This window comes from Myiozetetes cayanensis, unplaced genomic scaffold (genome assembly GCF_022539395.1).
Source record: "Myiozetetes cayanensis isolate MyiCay16 unplaced genomic scaffold, myiCay2020 scf10, whole genome shotgun sequence".
In the NCBI taxonomy this organism is placed as follows: Eukaryota; Metazoa; Chordata; class Aves; order Passeriformes; family Tyrannidae; genus Myiozetetes; species Myiozetetes cayanensis.
In genome coordinates this window covers 27695822-27716207 of record NW_026086605.1, presented here as the reverse complement: position 1 = coordinate 27716207, position 20386 = coordinate 27695822, and the positions used below count along the sequence as shown (strand labels likewise).

General features: G+C 46.5%; 1 protein-coding gene across 5 annotated transcripts; it reads left to right on the top strand.

Moving 5' to 3' along the window:
- Window positions 1–6756: 6756 nt before the first annotated feature.
- Window positions 6757–19389, top strand: NCOA4 (nuclear receptor coactivator 4). 5 transcript variants are annotated; one of them, XM_050340153.1, is made up of 10 exons: window positions 6757–6841; window positions 12401–12554; window positions 13025–13165; window positions 13287–13375; window positions 13892–14000; window positions 14569–14640; window positions 15281–15427; window positions 15654–16664; window positions 16976–17065; window positions 17612–19389. In XM_050340153.1, exons 2-10 carry the CDS (start codon window positions 12414–12416, stop codon window positions 17615–17617), a joined length of 1806 nt encoding a protein of 601 aa, XP_050196110.1. In that variant the 5' UTR covers window positions 6757–6841; window positions 12401–12413; the 3' UTR covers window positions 17618–19389. The 5 variants fall into 5 exon arrangements, with proteins under 5 accessions (XP_050196110.1, XP_050196082.1, XP_050196090.1 ...); XM_050340125.1 differs by having other exon boundaries at window positions 6798–6816; XM_050340133.1 differs by lacking the exon at window positions 6757–6841 and adding an exon at window positions 7083–7263 and having other exon boundaries at window positions 15284–15427.
- The last annotated feature ends 997 nt before the right edge of the window (window positions 19390–20386 follow it).

Sequence of the window (20386 nt, the reverse complement as noted above, 5' to 3'; positions counted from 1 at the left end):
GATTTCTAACTTTTATTTCTTTTTCCTCCGTTCCGAACTATGGATCTGAAATGAAGAACACAATGTGCCTATTGAGCTTCTTTCCAAAGCCTTGTTATTTACGCAGGTCACAAGATCCAGCTGACCCTCTGCAAAAAAAAAAAAAAAAAAAAGAGGAATCTAAAGCCTGTGAGCCTGTGCACAGAGCCTTGGGCTGCTTGAGTCTGCAAGTACTTCGTGTCTGCAAGTACTTTCTGCCTGCTGAAGGGAGGGAGCTGTGGTGCTTTCTGCTGATGCTACAGTCCGGGTCATCCCACTCCCCTGCCCCTCTGCAGGGGGAAGCTCAGTGTAAAAATGGGTGTGCTCCACTTTCCACCTCTGCCAGCCGGAATGAGCCTGTCACTTTCTGTGGGACAGCGCCCCTGCCCCAGACAAATCCAGTGCTGTGGAGTTGTTTTTCCTCCTGGAGCTCCTTCATCACACTGAGCACACAGTCACTTGTGGCTTTCACTACCGGTCTGCATCAGTGAAGGGAATGATGCATATCCTTTGCCATGGTCATTTGGATGTCCAGCTTCCATGTTTCTTGAGCTGTAGAAGTGCTGAGTCTTGAGCTGACAGCGATCACATGTACTGGGGCCCATGTGTTCAGATAGCAGTGCTAAGCTGTAGCTTGTAAGTCCTTAGAAGCATTAATCCTTTCTAAGATGTGACCTAAACAGATGTCATCTGTCTTATTATCAGGCTTTCAGCATACTACAGGCTGTGCCACTCAGATGATGGGAAGGGAGCTTAGAAAACAAAGGGGAGAAACGCCAGCAAAGAAACGATGCTGCAAGCCTCCACCCATCCTGCTCCAGCCACCTCTTCCTCACCTCTGGGCACAAAAGACAGCTCCAGCAACAGCAGTGGCACAGGTGTGGTGAAGGGGAGATTTTGTCCCCCGTGGTGTTCAAGGGGGTGGAACATAAGGAATCTGGGTCAGGTGCCCTGGTGAACTCGTGCTGGCCAGGATTACATCTCTGAGCTCCACCTGGCGCACAGCCTGGCAGGACACACCCACTCTTCCTCCCCTGCATCTTCTGGTCCCTGCTCACCTCCTACAATTTTAATGTGAAACAGAGGTGGGGTCACAGCTTGAGGGGCAGTGAACCTTGCCCAAACACCACCCTTTTCTTTGTGCTTTCCAACACACACCTGCTGACAGGCAGCTCTTTGTAGTGCAGGAAGCACACAGCTCTCCGGGCCTGGGTGCCTGTACCTGACCTGTGCTGTACTGCCCTGGCAGCAGCAGCTGCTGGAGCTGGAGTTTCTGGTCCTTCCCCTGCCACAGGCACAACACCCTCAGTGACCACACCTGCAAAAACATCAGGCCTTTCACCTCCTCTAATGGCTCTTTGCAATGGTTGTAGGTAATTTGCTTACCCCTCCTCTGGTGCTGGTTGTAGGGCAAACTGCTTTGCCTCTGATTGGGACTGAGCAGAAATTCCTGCATGTAGGTAAGTTAAATGCTGTTTTGTGTTCACATTGTCTGGAAAGTCCTGCAAATGCTGTTGTCTCAGAGAATCCAACTTTAGGAAAGCCTGCCTGTTAATTTGAATTCATGGTGTGGTGGGTTATATTGTAATTTCTTCCTTGTTTTTGTAGTCATCTGCATTTACTAAATTTCATCCTTTTTTCAGCACCAACCTCACTCTAACAGTAGAATTATGGGTTCATTTAGTGCCATGCTGCTGTAGCTGCTTCCTTAAAAAGGATCTTGAGAAAAGATGAGACAAGTGTTTCTGAGGAAGCAGAGACCTGTGTTGATTGTGTGATGCCTGTTGTTCTACAGTCTACTTCTCCACTCAGATGAGAGTAATCCCTAGAGCTGTAAAACAGCCCTTGTACTTTAAGCCTGCACTGAGTCCCTTCCTGCTCCAATTTTGACTGGAATATGTATGCATTTACATATATATGGGGGGAGGTTCAAAACGTTTAGTGGCCAAAATCACCCTGCTGTTTCACTAAAGGCTCAGTCTATGTTTGTGATAGGAAAAGTTTTCTGGAGTAGGTTGAAGCTTTGTAAAAATGGTTTTAGGTTAGTTAAAATTGTTTATACACTGTTTACATGCTTCCTTCCTTCTCGTGTAAGCCCTTTGGTGCTGTGCCTGACCGCTGATGCTGCAACCTCGCCTGGGGCTGCAGAAAGTGGGCACATGCAGCTCCTCTGCTTTCACCTCCCTCATGTTCAAATACAGGTGTTTGTGGTGGGGCCAGCACCCCTTGAGTCACCAGGCCTGCACCTTCCCCGTGCATTTTCTTCTCATTCATTTATTATTTACATTTTTTGTTACTTTTGCCACAGAAAAATGGAATACCTGGGTATTATATGCCTTTATGTGAAATACTTTCCTGTATCGTGATGCTAAATTTGGAAGTTCCCACCCTGTGTTACACAGCAGCTCTTTCCTGTACTGCTTTCCCACCTTTCAAGCATCACAGAAGACAACTGTCTTTTGCTGAAGGTGGCTCGTAATAACCTCTTCTAATTTAAGCTCATCCCCTCAACCCTGAAATTTTGGCAGTGAGATCTACACTTGCATGGCAAACTTTTCCACTGATGTTCTGATTTCTTAAATTTACAGCATTTTTAATACCCCAAGTGTGCCAGGCAGTAATTCAAGAATCGACTGTGTGGTGTATGTGGAACATGACTAAGGATTTGTGTTTAATACTTATCTCCTGCCTCGATATTTCAAGTTGTAGGAGCCACCAAGTCTAGGATTGATGAACGACTGTTGAGATGTGTCTTTGCTTATTGAATGTGTGTTGGAGACTGGCCAGCAAACACCACAGGGAGAGTTACATCAGGTACTAAAGCAAAGCCCCACTCCTGGGCTTGACAAGTCTTATTAAAAAGAGTCATTATGCACCATCTTTAAGACTATTTTTCAGTGACATGAACATCACTGCCATGGCAGAGGTTGCTGATGAAGTCAGTAACACACTTGTTGACAAATAACACTTTGTGCTTCCGCATTTTTGCATTGCTGTTGAGCCATTCCTGCTGTCATTGAAGATGTGATGGGGCCTGTTGTAACCTACAAAGCACATATTGGCATTCTCTATCATTTGTAAAGCACGTGTGAGTTGCAGTACCTATCCATCATACCAGAACCGAGTGTGCCTTCCCCTTCAGAGGTGGGAAGACACTTAATTTCTTGCCATCAAAGAATCTCCTTTTTCTGCAAAAGGATTTGTGTAAGTGTAGTGGTTGCTCTTTCAGATGCATCCACCAGCTGAAACTTTGGATGGTTTCTGGAGGGAAAAGTTAATAACAAAAGAAGCATTAAAAAACAGATGAGCATTAAAATGGCCACACGTAGTTTTGTTTCCAAGGACATGTGGGATTCCTAGGAAAACCTGCTTGCACAGGTATCTATCACACAAAAGATGCTTTGCTGGCAAACATCTGGATGTTTGGGTATGTGCTTACCAACAAGTCTATGCATAGGATATAGAGTACTAATACCTGCATGGCATACATGATGAAATAGTATATAAATAAGGGTATTTCTCTCTACAATTGCTGGTAACTACTCTTGCACAAGAGAAATAATTTCTGTCACAAGTTAATCTGTTCTTCTTCTCTGTTCCTTTGCTCAGGAATTACACTTATTTGGTTAAAACTTCTGTTATTTTTCACATATATTTCACATTGATAGGTTTGGGCCACAGCAGGTGAGAGATTTGTTCACATCTGTGGCTGGACACTAATTCACAAACTGAGTGCTCATTGGCACCCATTGCTTCCAGAAGTAAGTTCTGCCTTTGGTTTGACTGCCTGGAGAAGCTACAGAAAACCTTTCTGAGAACCTCTTTAAATGAAAGATGAGTGTGGACTGAGGTGTAGCCTGTACTTCTGTTTGATGTGAAGTGGGACAGATGAATAGATAGTAATTAAAAAGTTTGCAGAAATGAGAAACCCCTAAACTAGAGAAAGGAAAAAGGCTGTATGTGGTGTGCAGGAAATGGCTATTAAAACATCTGTTTACAGTCTATGTATGAAACCGGTTGTGTGGGAGTTCAAAAGCATTTCGTTTCTCTCTGGTGCTGAGGTAGCTCCACACACACACACAAACAAAAAAAAGATTGAAGGTGAGTAAATACAGCAGAGAGCTTTGCAAGCCCCCTGCAGGGCAGTGGAGCCTCGGACCCGAGCACAGCAGACGGCTCCGAGCGGCTCCCCGGGTGGCCGCGGGGTCGGGCTGCGGCCACGGGCGGGATGAGCTCCGGGGGAAGGCTGGGGACGGATCTGGCGCTCAGCTGTGGGACTGAGTGCCAAGTCACAGCCTGCCTGGAACAGGACCAAGGACAGACGTCAGCGAGGATACGTGGGAGGGAGGGCCGCGCACCCGGGCTGGCAGGGACGAAGGGAAAACAGCTCCCTTCCAGCAGCAGAGCTCGGAGGAAACTGGCGATTCCTCTGGGAGCTGTCGTTCCCTGACGCCTGCAATGACGACTCTTCTAGAATTTCATAGTCCAGCTTGCGGCTGTTGCTGCTCCTGACAGGAGCAGCCGTCAGTTTGTTAGTCTGCCTTGTCATTTGGCTTCACCTCCAGCTGTGCCGTTCTTGCCGTGCCCCTGTCCCTGTGCTGCACTACTTTATTTCCCCTTCACGAGGCAGGAGTGGACTGCTGAACTGTGTGGTAGCGCTGCAGAACAGGGAAATTACATTATGGGGCACTAAACAGAGAAGTTAACACAGCTGATTCTCGTCAGCTAAATTACTGCAGTTACTGAAAGAGGAACGGTCTAAATAGAAACCAGAAACATTCTCTAAAACCCATAAAAATTCCTCTAAAATCATCGAACCAGAGAACATTCTTCAAGTTCCTTGTGGTTTGGGTGGTGCACAGTAGTACAGCTTGGCAGGCCAAAGGAATGCAGGAAAAGCTTGGACTTCTCTGTCGAGGATCCTGTTTCCCGGGGATGTGGAGGGATGAATCTCTCCCTGCTCTTCATTCTCGTACTGCAGCTGAGCAAGGAAGAACTTGGAGTGTACAAAGGGGGTCATTGAGCACTTTTGCAGAATCAAGGAAAGATGGGCTTCTCGCTGCAGGACTACAGGCAGGATTCCCATTTGGCAAGAAATAGCACTGAGTTTTGGGTACAGGAGTGCATCACACAGTGTCATACACTTCTGATGGGAAAAGCTGCAAGCTTTTATCCTCATTAACTATTTCTGATGTGTATGTACATCCCTTTAATGCATCCAAAATGCTTCTTTTCATACTCTGGCTGAAAGCTCACTGCCAACACTGACACAGAGTGCTGAGGAACTGCCCAGTACATCTTGATCTTCACTGCTGTTTGAACATGAGCAGATCATCGTGTTTATTTTCCCATAAAACTGCAACTCTTACCCAACCTTTTGCCCCTATTTTAACAGACTACCAATTTGTCCTTTGCTCAGGCTAATGTAATTTTAAATTTCTTTTTATAATGATTATGCTATGCAGCTTTGGGTAAAAAGGCACATCTGTTTTGGCACAGGGTATGGCTGAGGGAGGAACAGCACGTACATCCATCAGTGGTGGGAGGAAAGAGACCACTAAAATGTGCATATGGTTCCTTACTCTTGACATTCCTTTAAGGACGAGATGGGAGATGTATCCTACAGGCAAATCCTCCTAGGAAAGCGTAACCTTAACCACAGTGAATCCTCACAGGTGAAGCAGCTGTAGATGGTTTCACAAAAAGCACTCAAACCACCCGGATTATGGGATGGCCTCAGCCAAGCCCATGGAAGGCATGCCAGCAAGCCACTTTGTCTGCTGTGCCTGCCTACACGGGACAGGCTGCTCTCTTTCCTTGGGACAGCCTTGCTGTGTAACTGGATGAGGCACACAACAGGTGTATGGGCACTGCTGGTTTTCCAAGGTCAGGCAGGGTTGGTATTATTTTTCCTCTCAAATTCAAATACACAGAGGAGGATTATATAACACATCCTGCGTCTCCTTCATGTTTTGACAACAAAGCCAAATACCCGAAACGCAGGTTCCCGGGGTAACAGCACATCTGGGACTGGGCGCCTGACTTCTACTTTCTCTCAGGTCAGCACTGACTTACTTGTACTGGTGACCACGGGTAAGGCCCTGTTCAAGAGAACGGGCTCCTTGATCCGTGCCCAGGGGAGGAAATGTGTGGGAAATGGCTACTCGGGCTACTCAGAGCTGCACAGGCGCTCGGATTTCCATCCGAGGCCCTTCCCAGCTGAAGCCTTTTCCAATGAAGCCCCTGCGTTCTCTGTCGAGCTCCCAGCGCTGCGCAGTCACCCGCACAAGGCCGCGCTCGGCCATCGCGCTCCGGGCGCGGCCGGGGGGCCCCTAAAGGCGGCGATCCGCTCCCCCGACCAGCCACGGAGCACGGGCAGCAGTGCTCCCTGCAGGCACTGGGTGCTTTTCCCAGCCGCAAACCGCGCTGGCAGCGTTGGGAAGCGCCCTGCTGTGCTTCACATTTGGGTGGGGGGGGGAGGGGGGGGGCGTGGGAAAGGCAAACCCAAACTGTGCCGGGCGAGGCCAAACCAGGCCGCGCACGGTGGGAACTGCCTACAGCGCCCACGAGAAAGACCCGAGCTGCCCCGCCCCGTTCTGTCCTTGGGACACCCGCCGTGCCGGGGCGGATGCCATTCCATTCCCGGCGTTTTGGCTGCCATTCCCGCTGTTTGGCTGCCGTGTGGAGCAGCCCCTCCCCGCGGCCGCTCCGCCGGGCCGGCAGGGGGCGCTGGCGGCCGGCAGGGGCGGCGCTCTGGCGGCGGCGCGCGGCGGTGTGGCGTGCGCGCGGAGGGCGCTGGTGAGGGAGCGGCGCGCGGCCCGCGGTGAGGGCGGACGGGGCAGCGGGACGGGACGGGGGGGCGGTGTCCATGCGGGATCCCACCGGGAATCCCCAGGGGAACGCCGCGAGGGATCCAGCGGGGAATCCCGCGCGGGGTCCCGCGCCGCACGGCGGGAAGCGCGCGGTCGGGCCGGCCTGGCGCGGGCCGGCCGGTGGGGAAATGGGCGGAGGGGGGGACGGGGGACACGAAAGACACGGGGCTTTTGTGCTGATCTCGCCTGCCCTTCGCGCCCCTGAGAGGGTGCGCTGCGGGCGCTGCTCCTAAAATCACTCCTCTCATCGCGAAGCCAAAGTCTTTTGTCAGCGGCCGCGCTCCCCGGGGTTACATAAGCGATAGTGCCCCGAGTGGTCGGGTTGTCCCACCGGGCCCTCAGAGATTGTCACGCCGGTGTCGTTCGGTGCCTGGTGAGTGCTGCGGGCCGGAGCTCCCGGCTGTGCCTGCCTTCGCCTCTGAGCTCGGTGCGGGCGGGCGGCATTAACGGGAAAAGCTGACAGAGCAACAAGGTTGCCTTCTGCGGGGTTTGGGGTAAGGTGTGCAGCCCCGGCGGGGTTTTTCCCTGCCAGTCGTGTGAAAGGCGCTGTACACCACGCTGCGAGTGCACAGCGTTGGAGGGACGGATGTGCCGAGAGCGGGGCAGTGCTGTCTCTGGGGCCACATGCCTCAGGCATAGCCAGGGGTTTGTCACTTGCTTTCCAAAGGGTTTTAAATGCAAAAGCCTGGAAAACAGTTGTGCTGCAGTGTGCAATCTGTGTTAAGATAACAGTTTGTCTTTCCCACCCTGGGACATATACTTAGGTAATGTCAGTAATTACAGCATAGAGATTTCAGGCCTTCATTTTCAGATACTTTGTGATTTCACTTATGTGCTGTGCGTAAAACATATATTTACTATAGATGGAATGAAATGGTGACCAACCTTCTTGTCTCAGCTGCACTGGTGACTTGTGACTCTACAGAGCCCAACTCTTGTAAGGGTGTCTGTACAAGTGCTTTATGCAATGACTGTGCTCTTCTGGAGCTAAAACAGGCTGAAAAGGTGTTCAGGTGGCACAGATCATGCACTGTGCAGGCAGGTAAAAACGAAATTAATTTTAGAAAATGCATTACCTGAAACTTTTATTACTATTCCTTAAAGCATCAATTTCATTTTCTCTCTTACTCAGAGCTGCCAGAGGTCATTTTTTTCCTTCATGTGGCTTGTAACTTATACAATAGGGTGGTACATACTTGTTTTGGAGGAAAATAATCCCCCCAGCAGGAGCTCCACACAGATCCTGGTGCGTGATGCTGCTTCTGTACTGTACCAAATGCTTGTTGTGCTTGGATGCAAATGGAAATTTCTGAGGTTCAGCTCGTGTACTTACGGCACTTCACTCCCTGACCACAACTCCCACATACCTAATTTGGGACAGTTACTTAAAAGGAACTACTGTTTTTTGGTGGGGTAAGGGTGAAATCTGTGGGGATTTCAGTTCAAACAAGCCAGTGGGTTTAAAACCACATGAAGCCAGGTCGGAGAGGGCTTTGGAGCAGCCTTGTCCAGCTGACTGGAAGAAATCATTCCACATTTATAAGCAGAGCCTGTTCAATGTGCGGATTCGTTCCCTTCAGAAGCTTTTGCCCAGCAAAGGCTCCGAACAGCCATCTTTTTGAGGTGATTCCACACCCATTTGCAATGGAAAAACAATGCTCTTCCCAAGGTTGTGCTGAAAGTGAAAAGCTGGTAAAACCAGTTTCCTGCTGGCCTGTTTGCAGACTGTGCAGGCAAGGCAGGGTTGTCCCGTCCTCCTCTGCTCCCCAGCCACAGGATACTTAATTAAAAGCTAAAAAAATACTTTTGTCCATCTGTTTCTGACCTACAAATAAAGTAAAAGACAAATATAGGAAGTAACAGCTCAGGGGTGGAGGGCAGGCAGCCAGGGAGGTTGCACAGGAGAAGTAATACTGTGACCAGGATTTGGCTGCAGGGTCTTTGTGGTGACAACTCTCTAAAAAGCCAGAAATCTTCCTGCAAGAACTGGTAGTTATTTTATGATTAGGAACAATAATATCACCTTTCTGCCTCATTCAGGCACTTTTGGTTTTGTTGTCATAATATTTTGACTGATAATGTGCGGGCAAGTACACGTACATGGCCCATCCCTGGGAGTGTTCAAGGCCAGACTGGATGGGGCGCTGAGCAACCTGGTCCAGTGAGAGGTGTCCCTGCCCACGGCAGAGGGGTTGGAACTGGATGATCTACAAGGCCCTTTCCAACCCAGGCTGTTCTGTGTGCTTTCCTCGGCTCTGTGTGGAATTGTGGACACAAGAGCAGATGTGACAAGAATTGCATGTGTGATTTTGGTCCTGCCAGGAGCTAACTGCACCCGAGCCATTTATTGTCCGGGTTTCTGGCAGTCCGAGGCTCAGTGCTGGATGGGGAGCCTCGCTGCGGGGCTGTGCATGGCCAGGGGTGGACAGGGGGAGGTTGCACTTTGAGGTCTTGAGCCTGGGGGGCTGCAGCAGAAAGACGCCCTGGCTCCGCTTTGTTGCGTTTCTTGTGCGGAAGTGTCACGTTGCCACACTCCCGAACTTGCAGCGAACGGCGGGTTTGTTGCACAACGTTGTGGTTTCGCGGTTGGAGCTGCGGGTGGGACGCCCGGAGGCCCCTGGTGGTGCGGGTGAGCGGAGCGGGCCGGTGTTGTGCCCGGCCCCGCCTCGGCGCTGCCGACGTGCGGGCCTGGGGGCGCGGTGCGGGCCTTGGGGCGCGGGGCCCGGGCCGGGCGGGGCGCGGGCTGCGCCGCCCCGATAAGGGCTCGGGGCCGGGGCGGGCCCGTCCGCTCCAGCCAGCGGGGCTCTGGAGCGGAACCCGCGGCGAGAGCATTCCCGAGGCCGTGCCTCTGCGGAGCGGGGGGCTGGGAATGGCAGCGGCGTTATAAACGGGACACTGAGGGATTGCTTCCTGCGCCCGGAAAGTAAGTGCGAGCTCAGCGGGTGGGGGGTGCGCGTCCCGTGAGTCACCTACCCCTGGAGGGGACCCCCATGTGCTTGGAAACGGGGTGTGCTTGGCACGGAAATTGCCAAAAAAGGTGACTGTGTTGCAGCCGTGTGTCTTCTTGCAGAAGTAATTGTATTTTGTTACTGTTGAGCTGAAGTGTATGATCCCGGGTGTGTCAGAGAATGGAAACTGAAAACGGCTTTAACTCCCAGTGCTATTGGGGGGTAACTGGGAAGCGACGAAATAGGTGGTTACCCCCACTTAGTTTTGTTAGAGGCTTGTGGAAATGGAAAAGAAGGGTGGATTGGCTCTCATCCTCAACTGTCGTGTGAGTTTTACTGCCTAATTTTTGACAAAGCACGAGAACAGCCATTTTAAGAGGAGTTGGCTGGCTGGAGGAAGCCGGCATTCATTCTCTCTGTACACATTTTGGAGAGAGACTCTTACAATCAAATGAAAAAACAGAAAAGCAATAAACAGTAGTTTCAGAAACCATTAGAGAAGCATGTATAAGCTTCTTAATTTTGACTGTACCAATATCAAGTTGCTAATGCAGAGTATGAAAAAGTAGCATTTGTTCAGGCATTGAGCTCAATTCCCTTGTGGTGTAAATTCAGAAAACACATAAGTGGTAACACAGCATTCTTTGGACTTGGTATTTGTACATACAGAGCTTAAAATAATTTTCACAGAAGTTGTAATTACATTATCTGCCGTGTGAGCAAATGTGGCAGTTATATTTAGCCTTTCAGACTTTGACTTGGTTGATATGTAAGAATACAACAAATGAAGTAATGAACAATATTGTTTTTCTTATTGTTGTTTACTTGTGAGTATAGGATAGCTTTTAATGTATCTGGTGGCCTTGTTTTCTTGGCTGGGTGTATCGCTGCCTTTGCATTAACATTTGTTAGATTACATCTGAGAACTCGGGCTCCCACTTACATTTTCCTGTAGGTTGGATATGAAAGTTGACAAACAAGATAAAATCTAATGATTGATGTGAGGACAAAGCTTACCTTTTATTGAACGTTGAAGATCTTGAAACCTTACAGAATTGTATATTGCACCTGTGAATGTGCAAATACAGGGACAAAACTGGAATTTATAGTGCAGCATGGGGAATGAAGTATTTTTGACTTCTGCACCCTGACTAATTTGGTGTAGAATAACATGAGCTTAAAAAATACATTCAAGTTCGCTTCTCCTGTTCTTATGCTCTGCACTTCCTAGAAGATGGTGAGGATGGGATTGAGTTGTGTGCAGGGTTTTTGGGTGGGTCCTGTGCCTGCTCCATGTCTCGTGTCTGGGGGCACAAGAAACAGGAAGCCTGTGGTGTTGAGGGAACCAAGGGAGATGCAGCCTCTGCTCCTGCCCCACAGCAAACCTTGCTTTTTCTGTCAGCTTCCGTATGCAAGCCACTCCTGGCCCTCTGCTCTCTGAAACACACATTTTATGTCTGTCTGGTGGGTCTTGGCTGTAGAAGGATTTTTGGGTTGCAGTTTATATGACCGTGGGGCTTGGAAAGTGCAGACTAAATAGCTGCTCAGTAACACAAGTTCCATGGTTGTCTTATATTCAAAACACTCCTTTCAGTTCCCTCCAGAGGAGTGGGAAAATCTGTGACATTTTAGATGGGCACGTGTACACTTTAGTTAATTCTGCTGGGAATTTCCATAGCTGTCATTGCTGAGGACTTGTTTTAAATAGAACCTTTACTGTGAATGTTTCATTAGTGCTTCAGGAATCCCATGACTGGGATTGAGGAGAATTGAAACTCTTCAGTAACGAAATACCCATTTTTACTAAAAATCCATATTATCTTTTGCCCTTTACTTGCAGAATCCTTATCAGTCTGACTTGTGTAGAAATTTTGTATCTGAGTGCCTTTTTACTTGAGGCTGTGCTGAAGCTGTGTAAGTTACCACTGCTGGGACCAGGACAAAACTAATGGAGAGCTGCTCTAAGTTTTGGCCTTTGCAGCTTAGTAAAGCGTGCTTTACTAAGCTTTTAAAGATCTGTGCTTTTAAAATGCTTTTAAAGATCTGTGGAGTAATACTTGGGTGTTCAGTTGATGGAGCCGTATTGGAATTTTCTGATTTATGGGAGCCAGTTCATTTGCCTGCAGCTGAAAAAGGGGTGACTGAAGCATTTCGTGCCCCTGCCTGGGCCATTCTCCCCCAGCTCTGGCATTGCTGCGGAACCTTCCCTGAATCAGCCCCTCAGCTCTGGGGTTTTGCTGGCAAGGCATAAAAGCCAGAGCAAGGTGACTGGCAGGGGAGGATTGCCTAAGATCCTGTGGTTGAAGCTGTTGTTAAATATCTGTTGGTTTTCCTGCAGTTGTGCAAATTCCATGGGCCAAGGCGTTAGAGCAGCCATTGTTAGAGCGGCTCCTGGAGAAAGCTTTATCTGTGTTTAGAAAACTTCCATCCATGCAGGGTCTTGGGTTTTTTTTGTTCACCTTTATAGTGAAGTAGAGCAGATGGCTCTTCATATGATGCCCTTCCTCTTCTGTTAAAGAGGAACAGAAACTATTAAGAAATTGTTTTTCCATTGTGTTCTAGGAACACTTCAAGAATGAGTCCACCACAAGATAGAAATAGAAATTCCTGCAGCAGTGAGACTCTGGCAAAGTGCTTTCAAGCAAAGAAGGACTTGGAAACAGCTATATCTGGAATTGTCAAAGCTGAACAGCAGATTAAAGAGAACTGGCGGGAGGTAATTTTAAATTATTAAAAAAATATATTAACTAACTTAATTAATTATATAAAACTAACATTACTATAATGACAGTTTGTTATTTTACAGTACTTACTATGGTCTTGATGATCTGAAATTTTCCTAGAGAGCTACAAGCATGTTGCTGAGTCATTTGGTCATGCTCTTGATAAATTCCCATATTAATAGCTTAGGCATTCAGAATTTCCTGAAGCTGTTGATTGAAAAATTAGAATTGAGAGATATTGCAGGGAACACTGTTCTTTGTAACTTTCTTAAAGGTAGCCTTGGAACTTTTACTAACCTGAGTTAAGTGGTGCTGTGGGTGACTGTGGTTAGTTTTTAGAAATAAGTTTCTCCAACAGTACTTGTCACCTACCCGTGACAAACAGCATTCTGTCATCGGCGCAGCACGTGTTTGTTCACACTGCTGGGCACGTGTTCTGGAAGTGGCGGGTGTTGCCTTGCAGGTCAAAGCGAAGATCCACAGCCACATCAGCCGGCACCTGGAATGCCTGCGCAGCCGCGAGGTCTGGCTGTTCGAGCAGGTGGATCTCATCCAGCAGCTCAAGGAGGAGGCCTTGCAGCAGCAGGCGCAGCAGCTCTACTGGGTAAGGTTTGCTTGGTCATGTGTTGCACTGGCATTTCTGTGCAAACCTTGTCCTTGCGAGTATTTCCTCAATTTTAATCTTAGAAGCCGAAACAGTAACATGTGTTTTGTCTTCCGTGCAGTATTTGGGACAGTTCAATTGCCTTATTCATCAGCTGGAACGCTCCTATAGCAATGAACTAGCAAACCAGATCTCAGTTTGCCTGGAGAGGTAAATAGATTTTATTTATATTTTTTATTTTACTAACACAGTTGGTTTTACTTGGACTTACAAATTTACTCTGTGGTTTTTTTTGTATTTTAATAGAACTAATAATAGATCTCACTCACTGTTACTACATTTTTAATGGTTCCTAGAAATAAGATACTTGGAGCAGTTTGAGATGATTCCTCTCATGTTTTTTTTTGTTTTTTATCTTAGATGGAAAGCCAGTACTATAACAAGCAGGGAGGTACTCATTTGTGCAGATTATTTCAAATATTAGTTGTTGATGGCAATTGAAGTAAGAAGGTGAAACTTGTGTTTTGCTGGCTATTTATTCTGTTCTGTGGTTTGTGGATAGGTATCTCTTTCTTTTATGCAGGTATTAATTTTTTTTTAACCTAACTACTGCCAAGTCAGCTAGGAAGCCTTTGTATGAAATAATGGAGTAACTTCCAAAACTGGGCAGAAGAAGAAAATTGTAATTTTTTTTTTCTGTAACTGTTGTCTTTCTTACTCTTTCAGACTGGAAGGCCTTACACTTAAACCAGAAGAGTCTTCCATCCTGAATTTTGAGGCTGACACCTCTTACCTTCGCCAGGCTATTACCTCATTTGGTTCAATTAAAACAATGGTAAGCACCAAGACTTCCCCGGTTGGAATACTTGCCTCAATTAAAGTTTGTTTTTTTTTTTTATTCAGTAGAGTGATAAATTCCAAGGGGTAGTTCTACTTGTAGTTACAGCTTGAGTGGAACCTGTGTATAAGTCAATGGTTTTAGCTGTTGCATGTAGTTCTCAGTGTCACCAAGTTTAGTTATCTGCTTATGTACGTGTTATTTTAATATATTTTGGCAGAGGCTGAGGGAATGACTACTGTATTCTTACTCTCTTCCACCAACTGGAAATTAATGTTACCGTTTTCTTTAGATAGTAATAGTTAAAATATTGTAGAGGGCTTTCTATGATAAAAGTGTTTTGGGGTTCTTATGTAAGCAACATATTTCCTCTATTATTTGAGACAATTCTCTTAAAGGAAGTGAACTGAAGGTAGTATTTTTTAGTAAATCTTTCTCCATTCTGTTTGTAAATGTTGAGAACATAAGCACTGTCAAGTTGTAACTGCACTTCTGCTTTATTGTAAAATTCATCCTCAAAACTGGACAAAATGGAGATTGAAATAAACTTTTATTTTTCTTTCAGCAAACCTCAGAGAGAGAGAATGCTTCTCCCTGGTTCCCAGGGCAGAACTGTGCCCTAATGAACTGTGAGCAGGTAAGATTAGAGCCTGTTTCTGTGAGTGTTTAATTGCATTAAAGGGAAGAGGAGAACCTGAGCACGTTATGTGAGCCTGGGTAATGCCTTGCGTTTGTTTAAGATGCTTGAGTAGCCCGTAACAGTGGCTGTGGTGAGCAGTAGTGATCCGATGTTGTAGCTGCTCCAGGAACAGACATGCAGGAACATACTATGAAAGGGTATGTGGGGTGTGACTGTCAGTCAGAATTTTTTAATTGAAAGTTCCTTGATGTGGTCAGGTCAGGGCTTGGAAGTATCCAATTCCTTTAAATGCAGAAATTTATGGGGAAGTGTTATGTTGGGCTCTGCACAGACAGTGTCAGTGAAGGAGGGCAGCAAATCAGTAATGGGAACTGGGGCCAGGAGCAGGGTTGCGGCTGGGTTACACATCTCAGAACTGTGCATTTTGGAAGTTGTCGCTTCCCTTTCCTGTAATTTGCTCTCTGAAGAATCTGGGGTCACGAAACAATCAGTGCAGTGGCTTCAAGTCATACAGGCAATTGAAGATTTACTTTTTTTGTAATTAGAAGGGAGTGGTTTTTCTTTTGGTGCAGAAGTACTGATGCATGTTGATGCTCAGCAATTAGACGTTCTCATGACCAACAACATTGTTTCTCAGCAGAAGACACTGTGTGGCACAGTGAGTGCCTCGCTTGCGGACTGGCTACTGGGAAGCAGACCCGTGGCTGCTCACCAGGCTCCATATGTTCCCAGCACCAATCTTGAGGAATGGGTTACACAAAAATGTGTGTCAGAGCCCAGCCAGGTAAGCCTTTTGTGCGTAATCTAGTTTGTAACAGAGGGGATAACAGTATCTGATAGCAGGCAGAATATGGTGGGAATTAAACCTTGTGTAATTCTCTTTATTCCGCTTCATGTTCCACTAACCCTTTGGCACTTACCATCTGGATGCTCCAAGCTCTAACTATGAAAACAGTTACTGAACTTCGTCTTTTAGTCTTAATAGATGTATTTCAATGTGTCTTTGCTAGGATTTGGATTCTTCCAAAGTTTGTTATTCCGAGCAAGCCTGGGGAAATCTGAAAGATCTGGAGAACTGGCTCCTGCAGAATCAGCAGTGTGATGTTGCTGGGAAAACAGACTCCCCTGGCCGCAAGGACTCCACCGCTACTTCCAGCTCATCCTTTTCCACTATTGAAAAGGTGGAGGAATTGGAATACCTTGGACAAGAAGAGATGGACCTTTCTGACTGGCTGATTACTGCTGACACAGGAAATGGAAATACTGCTTCAGATGAGAAATGGAAGTGTGAGTTTAAACCTTTCAGGGAAGAATGCAATTTGAGTGATTGGCTCCTCAAAGCTGAAACATGTACCAGTTGTCGTGGCAGCCAGATCAAAAATGTGGAAATTGAGAACCTGGGAAATCTGAAGTGCCTGAATGAGCATCTTGATGGAAAGAAGTCGCCCACTACATCTGCTGTAAATGCTTGGCTTCTTCAACATCCCCAGGCCCCCTTTAAAGTGGAAGATGTGTGCAAAGCTAATGAGCTGTGTGCCAGCTTTTCAGAGTGTGTGTGTGATGAAAACTGTGGAAAAGAGGCTCTTTGTAAATGGCTTCTGAAGAAGGATTGGAAGGATAAAAATGGAGTTCCAGTCAGCCTGAAAGATACACCAGACCCTGAGCATGACAAGACCAAGTCTGCTGCCAGTACCTGGCTTAACCCCACCCAGCAGCTCACAGGGGAGCCCGTGAGTGCGGAGAAAGCGGATTATTCAGCAGAGATCGCAGAACCCTTCAAAGTATTGCTGGAAAGGCCTCTGACGAGCTGGCTGGCCAAGGCTGAGCACAGAGCAGAAAGCGCAGAAGAGAAGGCGAGTCGGGAAAAAGCAGACAAGAGTTTCAAGAGTCCTTTCCTAGACCTCCTGGCTCCATTCCACCTCCCCTTGAATGTAAACAGTTGGGTGTTGACTTCAAATGACCTAGAAAATGCAAACCCGCCTCCCGCGGAAGATAAATGGCTTCTGCGCAAGAAAGCACAAGTGAGCAGAAATTTTTGTTACTGCTCTGTCTTATGTGCTGCGTTTATTGTTTTACTCTAACAACTTCCTTCTCTTTCAAATTCATAGCTCTTCTGGCTAATCCTGACTGACAGCTTTAGGTTTCTTAGCTCTTTTAATGTTTTTTAATAGTTACTTAACACAAAGCAATGTTACACTAAATGAAGACAGTATTAATCTCAAAGACTCAGAAGTCAGTTTTGGCTTTGTTTTTGAACACTTAGCAGAATCTGAAGATACATCAGAATGTGTTTGTGTTTGGGGATCAGTAATTACGGTGACTTCTCTTTCAGGACTTTGGCCTTCCTACAGTTTGTGACCTTTTTGCCTGTATGAAACTCAGTGGAGATAACGAAAAGTGGCTGTATCGATCTCCTTTACAGGTAGGATGCACAGAGTGTATTAGAACAGCTGAGCCTAAACATGTCTTGGGGGTACAGAACACAGACACTGGCAGCTAATGGTCATCTTCAGTTCTTTAAATGTAATGCTTAGCAGTGTTGTAATTTCCTCCCAATGGACCTTTTTAATAGCTTGGACCATTTTCCTTTGTCATTATTCCTCCTGTTTTGATAACAAGCCAGAGAAGGAATGACTTATGTTCTTGTGTAAATCGCTCAACTGACTGGCAGTTGGTCACTTCAGTTGGGACTAGAACGTGCAATTAATCTGTAAATTTCCAGGCGGTAATATGTTTACAACTGACATCATGTTTTTCCTGTCTGACAATACCTCTTTGTCATTGCGTTTGAAATTGATGAAAATAGTCCTTGGCAGGAGTACTTCAAACCCTAAAAGTCAAGATACTCATTCTAGGAGGAATTTTAGTATGATTTTTTTTTTCCCCAGGGTATCTTATCCATGTTATTTTTGCCAAAGTGTTGCTTTCTATTTATCAAAGAGAGTAACCCCATTTTTAATCTGTTTAGATGTGAAGAACTGGAAGTGTCGAATCATCCCCTTCCTGCTATCAGTCGCACATCGTGCTGAGTGACTGCAGCCAGCTGAGTTCTTGTGTTTTGTGTTCGGCCGTCTGCTTTTTCTTCTAAAATTATAACAGAAAGAAAGATTACTCGTAACAGAGTTATGGTGCAGAAGATGCCTTTTTGTTATGATTAATTCTGAAATGTAAACCCACTGAGCATAAGCAATCTGATGCTGTAGAGGTGTTGGCAAGTTCCCGTCTGTTATGGGGATACAAGGATCTTCTTTCATGGGTTGTCACTTGAAGTATGTTGAAGCCAATGCAAGTATAAAGCAAAATCTTCCTGGTGCTGTGAAACGTCCACCTTTGGCAGCGACTTGAGAAGTGCTGCTGTTTCTTTCAGCTGCTACAACTTGGTCATGCATTGCATTCCAGCGTACGGGGACTGCAAGGTAACTTAGGCTGTATTTGGAAGCAATTTCTTTCATTGAGCAGCTGCCAACTTCGAAGGTTTCATTTGCATCTTGTATTGGTGCATCTCCCAGCTGCGTGTGTGTAGTCCAGATTTTGAAAAGGACATGGATTTATGGGACCTGGCATGCAACAAGAGAATTGGTAACTTATTTTTAAATGAAAACTTGTCTTGCAAATTTTTGAGCCGTTCAGAGAACAGGGTAGGGTGTTAATTTTTGTGCAGCAGGAGATCAGATCCTACCGTGTCCCCAGCATTTAATAACTATTTGAGTGTCCCTGGAAAAGCTGTAAAAGGGAATGTGTCTTGTTTCTTCTAGCTCTAGATAATTCATAATGAATTATTATTGACGAAACCACTGCAAAGCAGGCATCTTAGCCACATAATATTTAAAGGTAACATTTGGTGAATTAGATGCCTTTCAGCAGATTGACGTCATGCTGTTTCACTGGGAAACACTAACTTGGCAAACTGTGTGGCTCCCACTGATGCAGCTTAAAGGTATTTAATCTGTGGATTTCCATGTGATTATGCATGTGAAAGTGGGGTCCAGTAACTCACATCCCTATAGCTGTGGACATAACATGAGCAACACCTCTTCAGACCTTTAGCAGTTTGAGCCCATAGGAAAGAATGCAAAGATGTTAGAGGGAAATATGGATCATGAAAAACTGGAGCTTTGTAGTTTCTGGTGCAGTTTCTGTTCACTTAACAAATTGCTCTTTATGAAAATAGCCTCCCCTTCTGCAGCCTGCCTGGGAACGGAAGTTATTTGAGTTCTTTACAACCCTGTAGAAAAGAAATTATTATCAAGATCTGACCTTGATACCATTTTGCAGTGTGAACACATTCCTGTCTGATTGAACCTGTGCATTTGTTTAAAAATAAGTTTTTAATCTGAGAAGGGGACACTGCACATCTGAAACCAGACCCTGAAAGGGCTTAACATCAGCAAACCACTTGAGGCTTTTGTACTTTCATAGCCAGGGCTTTCTGCTGGAGGCAGAAAAGTGTTTTGGAAGTTCACTGTCCCCTTCAAACATGTCCTTGTTGCTGTATGGGAGGACTGCACTGTGACTACTCCAATAATAGCCTGGTGTGATTAGCAGTTGAACTTTATGAAGGTGATTGACGTGCAGCCCACCTCTTCTAATTAATTCCTTGTAGTTGTCATTGTGTGCTACTTTGTCCGTTTATTATGGGCCTTTAAGAGGTATGTATTCCTTTACTTACTCAACTGACTTGTCACTAATTGATATTTATGTAAAACACTGATTAGTCTTTTCCATTAAAAAATAATTGCAACCAAAGGGCGTGTTGTGTCTGTTTTGCAAGATGGTTAACAAAAAATGCTGTGGCACCTGCCCTGGTTGGCCTCTGTCTGGGAGCTGCTGGAGTTGAGCTTCCATCCTCAGATGAGATTCACGTGGTTTAGTTCATTTTGCCACTGCCTGGAGCTGCACGGAGCTCCACTGGGAAAGGCTGTACAGCCAGGGGGGAACTCCTGCCTTTTACTGCCCTGCAGTGTGAGCCCCTGGACGTGCAGCATTGTGTCTGAATCACCTGGGCTTTGCTCAGCTGCTCTGAGAAATACAGACTTAGACAACGTGATGCATTTGCTTCTTATCACTCTTGAACACTTTGAGAGGATTCATGGATTTTAGTAGCTTTTGGTGCTCTTCTCCCATGGCTGAAAAACACCTGTGGTCTGGCTGTGCAATTGGAATCAAGTTCCTCTCTTGCTCTCCTGGTGTTTGAACATCGGACTCCTTGCATGAGTGGTTCCTCCTTTGAGGATTTTCCATTCCTTTAAACTGCAGCCTGCCTTGTACCAGTAACATTTACAGCTGGGCTTGGCAGCCTTTCAGCCACTGTACCTTGAATTTCATGGCTGTATCCCAAACGTTCATCTTTCAAAGACAGGGACAAAGATACTATTAAGTCATCCCAAGAGTTCAGAGTAGCACGAGCAGAGAGTGCTGTTCATGGCTTCTCAAATTTTGGGGAGATTTCTTTGACTGAACATTCTCAGATATCGGACTGATGCCTTGTGGTGAGGGCTGCATCCTTCCCTCCCACACCCCTCCCTGGAGCAGGGGGCTTGCAGGGTTCCTGGGGCACCAGCTCTACTCCTCGGCCCTAAACCAGCTGTGGTGCAGTTGGGCAGCTGTTGTCAGAGGCAGGGAGAGAGCATGGCTGGCAGAGGGGGGAGAGACACCCAAGGGGGACACGTCTGATGTTAATAAAGCTGTGAAAGTACCAAAGAGGGTTGTGGTACCCTCTGGTGTTCTGCACTGGGTTGGCATT